We start from the raw sequence: 9,143 nt of genomic DNA on the forward strand, positions 1-9,143 counted from the left end.
TTCAAAATCATTAGCCATCAGGGAAATTCAAATCAAAACCACACTAAGATATCAGCTTACGCCAGTAAGAATGGCAAAAATTAACAAGACAGGAAACAGCAATTGCTGGAGAGGATGTGGAGAAAGGGGATCCCTCCTACATTGTTGGTGGGAATTCTTCTCCTACCGATCTTCCTAGTTCTTATGTTCCATAGATGAGAGAAATCATATGATAATTGTCTTTCTCTGCTTGACTATTTCACTTAGCATTATCTAATCAAGTGCCATCCATGTTGAGCAAATGTTGAGAAATCGTCTTTTGATAGCTGAATAACATTCCATTGTATATATGAACCCTCTTAATCCAGTCATCTGTTGAAGGGTATCTCGGTTCTTCCATGATTTAGCTACTGTGGACAGAGCTGCTCTGAACATTGGGGTGCATATGGCCCTTCTTCAATACATGTATCTTTGGGGTAAATACCCAGTAGTCCAATGGCTGGATCATAGGGTAGCTCAATTTTTAACTCTTTGTTGGAGTGGACATGTACCAACTTGCATTCCTACCAACAATGTAAGAGGGATCCTTTCTCCACATCCTCTCCAACACTTGTTGTTTCTTGTGTTGTCAATTTTTGCCATTCTTGCTGGCGTAAGGTGGTATCTTAGTGTGGTTTTGATTTGAATTTCCCTGATGGCTAATGATTTTGAACATTTTTACATGTGTCTGTTAGCCATTTGTATGTCTTCATTGGAAAAGTGTCTATTCATATCTTCTGCCCATTTTATGATTTCTTTATTTGTTTCTTGTGTATTGAGTTTGAAAAGTTATTTTAGATCTTGGATACAAGTCTTTTATCTGTCGTGTCATTCGAATATCTTCTCCTATTCCATGGGCTGCCTCTAGTTTTTTGACTGTTTCCTTGGCTGTGCAGAAGCTTTTTATCTTGATGAAGCCCCACAAGTTCATTGTATCTTTTGTTTCTCTTGCCTCTGGAGATGTGTCATGAAAAGGTTGCTGCGGCTGATGTTGTAGAGGTTGCTGCCTATGTCCTTATCTCTAGATTTTGATGGATTCCTGTCTCACATCAAGGTCTTTTAACCATTTAGAGTTTATCTTTGTGTATGGTGTGAGATAGTGGTCAAGTTTCATTCTTTCGCATGTAACTGTCCAATTTTCCAGCACCATTTATGGAAGAGACTGTCCTTTTTCCACTGGATGTTTTTTCCTGCTTTGTTAAATATTAATTGCCCAAAAAGCCGAGGGTCCATTTCTGGGTTCTCTATTCTGTTCCATTGGTCTATGTGTCTGTTTTTGTGCCAGTACCATGCTGTCTTTGTGATCACAGCTTTGTAGTACAGCTTGAAATCTGGCATTGTGATGCCCCCAACTTTGTTTTTCCTTTTCAACAATTCCTTGGAGATTCGGGGCCTTTTCTGGTTCCACACAAATGTAAGGGCTGTTTCTTCCAGTTCTTGAAAAATGTCACTGATATTTTGATTGGGATAGCATTGAAAGTGTAGATTGCTCTGGGTAGCATGGACATTTAACTATATTAATTCTTCCGATCCATGAGCATGGAATATTTTTCCATCTTTTTGTGTCTTCTTCAATGTCTTTCAAGATTGATTTGTAGTTTCTAGAATATAGGTCCTTTATGTCTCTGGTTAAGTTAATTCCAAGGTAACGTATGATTTTTGGTGCTATTGTAAATGGGATGGATCCCCTAATTTCTCTTTCTTCAGTCTCATTATTTGTGTATAGAAATGCAACTGATTTCTGAGCATTGATTTTGTATCCCGCCACATTACTGAATTGCTTTATAACTTCTAGTAGTTTGGGAGTGGATTCTTTTGGGTTTTCCATATAGAGTATCATGTCATCTGCGAAGAGAGACAGTTTGACCCTTTTTGTTGTCTGATTGCTGTTGCAAGGACTTCTAGTACTATGTTGAATAAAAATGACGAGAGTGGGCATCCTTGCCGTGTTCCTGATCTTAAGGGAAAGGCTTCCAGCTTTTCCCCATTGAGAATAATATTTGCTGTAGGTTTTTCATAGATGGCTTTTATGATCTTGAGAAATGTGCCATCTATTCCTACACTCTGAAGGGTTTTAATCAGGAAAGGATGCTGTATTTTGTCAAATGCTTTTTCTGCATCTATTCAGAGAATCATATGATTTCTGAATTTTTGTTTCAGGATAAAATCTAAGACACCAATACATTTGTGATGTTGTACCACCCCTGAACACCAGGGATGAACCCCACTTAGTCATGATGGACAATCCTTTTAATGTACAGTTGGATTCTATTAGCCAGGATCTTGTTAAGGATTTTGGCATCCATATTCATTAGGGAAATCGGTCTGTAATTCTCCTTTTTGAGGGGGTCTTTGCCTGGTTTTCGGATCAAGGTAATATTGGCCTCATAGAATGAGTTTGGTTGCTTTCCTTCTGTTTCTATTTTTTGAAATAGCTTTAGGAGAATAGGTATTATTTCTTCTTTGAATGTTTGGTAGAATTCCCCAGGAAAACCATCCGGGCCTGGAGTTTTTGTTATTTGGAAGGTTGTTTATCCCTGACTCAATCTCTTCATAATTGATTGGCCTGTTTAAAAAATCAATTTCTTCCTGTTTCAGTCTTGGTAGTTTATAGGTTTCCAGGAAGGATTCCATCTCTTCCAGATTGCTTAGTTTATTGGCATATAGCTGTTGATAAAAGTTTCTAATAATCCTTCCAATTTTATTGGTGTTTGTTGTGACCTCTCCCTTTTCATTCATAATTTTATTAATTTGGGTCCTTTCTCTATTCTTTTGAATAAGTTTTGCCTGTCGTCTGTTAATTTTATTTATTCTTTCAAAGAACCAGCTTCTAGTTTTGTTGATCTGCTCTACAGTACTTCTGGTTTCTAATTCATTGATTTCTGCTCTAATCTTGATCGACTTTCTCATGCGTGGATTAGGCCTGTCCCTCTGTTGCTGTTCCAGCTTCTTGAGGTGAGAATATAAAAACTGCATTTTAGATTTTTCTATTCTTTTGAGTGAGGCTTGGATGGCTATGTATTTTCCCCTTAGGACTGCCTTTGAAGTATCCCATAGGTATTGACCCGTTGTGTTTTCATTCTCTTTGGTCTCCATAAATTGTTTAAATTGATTTTTGAATTCCTGGTTTATCAAATCATTCTTGAGCAGGTTGGTTCTTAGTCTGCAAGTGTTTGAGTTTCTTCCAAATTTTTCCTTGCGGTTGAGCTCCAATTTCAAAGCGTTGTGGTCTGAGAATATGCAGGGAATAATTTCAGTGTTTTGGTATCGGTTGAGACCTGTTTTGTGTCCCAGAACATGGTCTATTCTTGAGAATGTTCTATGGGCATTAGAATAGAATGAGTATTCTTTGGTTCTGGGGAGTAGTGTTCTATATATGTCTATGAGGTCCAACTCGTTGAGTATGGCATTCAAAGCTCTTGTTTCTATGTTGGTTTTCTGCTCCGGTGCTCTGTCTATTGGTAATAGTGGAGTGTTGAGGTCCCCTACTATTATTATATTTTTCTCTATATGTGTTTTATTCTGGTTAGAGTTGGCTTGTGTATCTTGCTGCTCTCCCGGTTGGATATGTGATATATTTATAATTGTCATATCCACTTGTTGGATACATCTTTAAGAATAATATAGTGCCCTTCTGTATCTCTCTAACTATAGTCTTTACTTAAAATCCAAATCTTCTGATATGAGAATTGCTATCCCAGCTTTCTTTTTTGAGGTCCATGTCGTGAAAGATGGTATTCCATCCCTTCACTTTCAGTCTGAATGTATCTTTAGGTTCAGAATGAGTCTCTTTAGACAGCAAAATGGATGGGTCATTTCTTTTTCCAATCTGCAACCCTGTGGCACTTTATGGGAGCATTTAGGCCATTTACATTGACACTGATTATTGAGAGATATGATTTTAATGATGAAATGTTTGCCTGTAAAGTCTTTGTTTCTATAGATTGTGACTCTGTTCTATATCACTCTTGGGGCCTTACTTTTATAGAACCCCCTTAATATCTCCTGTAGGTCTGGTTCGTGGTTATGAAATTGTCAATGACTGGCGATTTTGAAGCGTCTTTCCCATCACTCCTGAATGACAGCTTTGCTGGATAAAGGATCCTTGGCTGCATGTTTTCTCTGAAAGAGCATTAAAAATGTCCCCAACCCTTTCTCTCCTTCCAGGTTTTTGTGTAGACAGATCTGATGTAATTCTGATACCTTTGCCTTGGGCATGAGAAATTTCTTTTTGCCTGCACTTTCAATACTGTATCCTTGGATCTAATATTTGCAGAAATGCAGCAGGACATGGAGTAGGTTTGTCGTGGTTGAGCTTGGGAGGGGTCCCTCTGCCTCTTGGACACGAAAGCTTGTTTCCTTTGCTAGATTATGGAAGTTTTCAGGTACAATTTGTTCAAATATCTCTTCTAGACCTCTGTTTTTCTCCACCCCCTCGGGGATGACGATGATTCTGACATTGGAACGTTCATTGAGTCAGTAATCTCCTGTAACCTACATTCTTGAGATTGGATTTTGGAGCCACGTTTCTATTTTAGCTTTCTTCTACTAACCTATCCTCCAATTCACCAATACGTTCTTCTGCCTCATCCACCATGGCTGCTGAGCCTCTAGTTTTGACTGCATTTGATTCATAGAATTTTTAATTTCTGCCAGATTCGGGTCTCATTTCCGCCCCTTAGAGATTCTATATCTCATTAACATTTTCGTTAATACTTTTTCAAGTCTACACATTATCTTGACCATTGTTACTCTGTATTCCATTTCTGGTAATTTGGTTATATCCGTATTTAGTTCTGTGGCAGAGGCCACAGACTCATTGTCTTTTCTTTGCGGGGGAATTCCCCTTCTCATCATTCTGATGAGGAGAGGTTGCGGCATTGTCCAGAGCCCAAATTATTGGCGGTACCCAGGCCGTGCACCCTTGTTTTATAGGGACCTTAGGCATGTGGGCGTCTTGATTTTTCAGCCTGCCTTCTGGGAGGGCGCTCGTCTCCCCGATACTAGCAACCCTGTTTGCATAGAGTCTCTGTGTCCCCTGCAAGGGGGATGGGGATGGGCACACTGTAAGCCAGTATTTTCCAGGCTTTTGTTCTCTGGCGGCTTCCTGGTGGTTGCTGTGCCTCTTCTGAGTCAGAGCAGCAGTGGCCAAATCTCAGCCTCTGTCTCAGAGCAGAGGGATAGCAGACCACTCCCCACTATTGTTTGGCCACTTTAACTCTGTTTCTGTTGGTGCTACTCACCCCAGTGTCCTGGGATGTGCGCTCCACAGCCGGCGCCCTTGCTCTCACTTCCAAGGCTGGCGTGTCTCTTTCCTTTGTGTTTTCGAACACCGCCAGCCACCAGTCGCCAGCCACCCTGTGCGCCTGGAGCTCCCGGTCAGTCTGGTTCCAGTGAGCACACTGAGCCCATTTCAGTCTGGTCGCACGCTGCTCCGCTCATGATCTCAAGTCCGCTCTCATGGGTGTTGGTCTGCGAGTCCGCTTCAGCTCCCCCTTGCAGGTGGCTACCATTTCCTGGCGCCCGAACGCTGCTGCTCCCTCCCCTTCCGTTTATCTTCCAATTTCTGTGCTGGGTTTCATGGCTCGCCACTCTCTACATCTATACTCATTGTTGGAGATGTTCATTTGTAGAAATCCAGATGTCTTTCCTGCCTTCAGGCTGATTCCTTGATTTTCAGGATGGTCTGGTACCTATCCTGCTCAATCTCAGGGGACCAGCTGAAAAAGGATCCCTACCTCTGCCATCTTAACTCTCTCCTAGGGCTATGACTCTAACCTTCATATCTCAATATAGTTGTATCATGTCACATATTAATAAGTGTGGAAATAAATCAATAATTAAAAATTACTTTGTTTCATATGCAAACAAGAGAAGATTCAAAACCGATACAATTGTTACCCTCACACAGACTTGCCTTACCACAATGCATTTCTGATTAGAAAGTAGATTAGAATAACAAATCATAACGTGGGATTTCAGAAGCCACTATGATTTTTTCCATGCAAAACATTGTATATAAAATCTATTACATAAATTTTGAAGTATTTAGACAACTTAAGTTTTTCTTTGATGTTGGTAAACCAATTTAATAACCAGAGAAAAGCAGACACATCAGTAAACATTGTATGATTGCAGAGACAGCCCAACTACTATGTCACGTGTACATACTAATCAGTGTCTTTTTCATCCCTTTCCCAGCAAAACACACTACTGCTGTAGGGGACTGAACATGGCTTGATATCAGACTGCAGGCTCCACTGTTTGTGCTCATGATGTATTATAGGTCAATGTACTCAATCTTCTTCTGACCACATTTTGATACAATTAAAATGTATTTCGAGGTTTGCTGCAAGGGCATTAATAATAATGTTTGAAAAGAGTTTGACTTATCTTTTGATAGTTCAAAAATGCAGTTATTTTCAAAATTATGCCAATAGAAATTATTTATTAATTTTTTTAAAAAGATTGTATTATTCATTTGACAGAGAGAGAGCACAAGCAGGGAGAGTGGCAGGCAGAGGGAGAGGGAGAAGCAGGCCTCCCACAGAGCAGGGAGCCCTATGTGGGGCTCCATCCCAGGACCCTGGGACCATGACCCAAGCTGAAGGCAGATGCTTAACTGACTGAGCCTCCCAGGTGCCATGCCAATGGAAATAATTTAAAAGATGGGAGCCTAGGTGCCTAGTTGGTTAAGTCTGCATTTGTCTCAGGTCATGATTTTGGGGTCCTTCGTAAAGGACCTATATTCTAGAAACTATAAATCACTCTTGAAAGACATTGAGGAAGACATAAAAAGATGGGAAAATATTCCATGCTCATGGATCGGAAGAATTAACATAGTTAAAATGTCCATGCTACCCAGAGCAATCTACACTTTCAATGCTATCCCGATCAAAATACTGAGGACATTTTTCAAAGAACTGGAACAAATAATCCTTAAATTTGTATGGAAACAGAAAAGGCCCCGAATCTCCAAGAAACTGTTGAAAAGGAAAAAAAAACTGAAGATCACAATGCCGGATTTCGAGCTGTACTACAAAGCTGTGATCACAAAGACAGCATGGTACTGGCACAAAAACAGACACATAGACCAATGGAACAGAAAAGAGAACCCAGAAATTGACCCTTGGCTCTTTGGGCAACTAATCTTTGACAAAGCAGGAAAAACATCCGTGGGAAAAGACAGTCTCTTCAATAAATGGTGCTGGGAAAATTGGACAGCCTACATGCAAAAAGAATGAAACTTGAATCATCTATCTCACACCATACCCAAAATAAACTCCAAATGGATGAAAGACCTCGAGGTGAGACAGGAATCCATCAAAATTCTAGAGGAGAACATAGGCAGCAACCTCTACGACATTGGCCAAAGCAAACTTTTTCATGACACATCCCCAAAGGCAAGAGAAACAAAAGATAAATTGAACTTATGGGACTTCATCAAGATTAAAAGCTTCTGCACAGCCAAGGAAACAGTCGAAAAAACTAAGAGGCAGCCCACGGAATGGGAGAATATATTTGCAAATGACACTACAGATAAAGGACTGGTATCCAAGATCTACAAAGAACTTCTCAAACTCAATACACGAGAAACAAATCATAAAATGGGCAGAAGATATGAACAGACACGTTTCCAATGATGACATACAAATGGCCAACAGACACATGAAAAAATTTTCAAAATCATTAGCCATCAGGGAAATTCAAATCAAAACCACACTAAGATATCAGCTTACGCCAGTAAGAATGGCAAAAATTAACAAGACAGGAAAACAGCAATTGCTGGAGAGGATGTGGAGAAAGGGGATCCCTCCTACATTGTTGGTGGGAATGCAAGTTGGTACAGCCACTCTGGAAAACAGTGTGGAGGTCCCTTAAAAAGTGAAAAATTGAGCTACCCTATGACCCAGCCATTGCACTACTGGGTGTTTACCCCAAAGATACAGACGTAGTGAAGGGCCATATGCACCCCAGTGTTCATAGCAGCATTGTTCACAATAGCTAAACCGTGGAAGGAACCGAGATGCCCTTCAACAGATGACTGGATTAAGAAGCTGTGGTCCATATATACAATGGAATATTACTCAGCTATCAGAAAGAATGCGTTCTCAACATTTGCTGCAACATGGACGGCACTGGAGGAGATAATGCTAAGTGAAATAAGTCAAGCAGAGAAAGACAACTATCATATGATTTCTCTCATCTATGGAACATAAGAACTAGGAAGATAGGTAGAGGAAGAAAGGGATAAAGAAAGGGGGGGTAATCAGAAGGGGGAATGAAACATGAGAGAATATGGACTCTGAGAAACAAACTGAGGGCTTCAGAGGGGAGGGGGTGGGGGAATGGAATAGACTGGTGATGGGTAGTAAGGAAGGCACGTATTGCATGGTGCACTGGGTGTTAGACCCAACTAATGAATCATCGAAGTTTGCATCAGAAACCAGGGATGTACTGTATGGTGACTAACATAATATAATAAAAAAATTTTTAAAAAGTTGAGATTAGGATGTATTATTAAATGTCTTTGAAAGAGTTAATATGACTATATCATAGTCACAAAGCAATGAAACAAGTCAGAAGCTGTAGTTAAATATTTAGAGGATTTTATTCTTTCATTTTTTACTGATTTGTCAAAACTTCAGGTTCTTTGGGAGAAATGTTATCTTCTTTATGAAATCATTAAAAGCTTGCTTCACTTGCTTATTCCTCAAGGTGTAAATGAAGGGGTTCAACAGGGGTGCAACAGAAGTAGTGAGCACCGAAACACCTTTATTTATGGCCACCTCTTCTTTTGCTGATGGCTTGATATAGATGAAGATGCAGCTGCCATAGGTGATGGACACCACAATCATGTGGGACGAGCAGGTAGAAAAGGCCTTTTTTTGTTGTTGAACAGAAGGGAATCTCAGAATTGTCCTGATGATGTATGTGTAGGACAGAAGTACACACAGTAGGGTGATAACGAGTGCAAATACAGCCACAAGGATAACCATTTGTTCTATTACCCATGTATCTGAACATGAGATCTTCAGGAGGGGACCTGCGTCACAGCCAAAATGATCAATGGCATTGGAGTCACAGAATTCCAGCTGGAGGCCCAGGCTAAGGGGTGGGAGAAT

The 9,143-nt window shown here is 40.2% G+C and overlaps 2 protein-coding genes across 14 annotated transcripts in view; both read right to left on the reverse strand.

Annotated features, from left to right (window-relative positions):
- The window catches only part of FGGY (FGGY carbohydrate kinase domain containing), a 503,109-nt gene that overhangs the window by 75,883 nt on the left and 418,083 nt on the right, over positions 1–9,143 (reverse strand). The gene's annotated exons all lie outside the window — the stretch shown is intronic.
- LOC103663152 (olfactory receptor 6C2) overlaps positions 1,867–9,143 on the reverse strand; it is a gene marked incomplete at its 3' end in the record, with an annotated part of 9,078 nt that continues 1,801 nt past the window's right edge. Inside the window, exon 2 of the mRNA XM_008690848.2 lies at positions 1,867–1,878. Within this exon, the coding sequence (XP_008689070.2) occupies positions 1,867–1,878 (12 nt within the window). The remainder of the gene's footprint in view (positions 1,879–9,143) is intronic.

This window comes from Ursus maritimus, unplaced genomic scaffold (assembly GCF_017311325.1).
Source record: "Ursus maritimus isolate PB19 unplaced genomic scaffold, ASM1731132v1 scaffold_12, whole genome shotgun sequence".
NCBI classification, from domain to species: domain Eukaryota; kingdom Metazoa; phylum Chordata; class Mammalia; order Carnivora; family Ursidae; genus Ursus; species Ursus maritimus.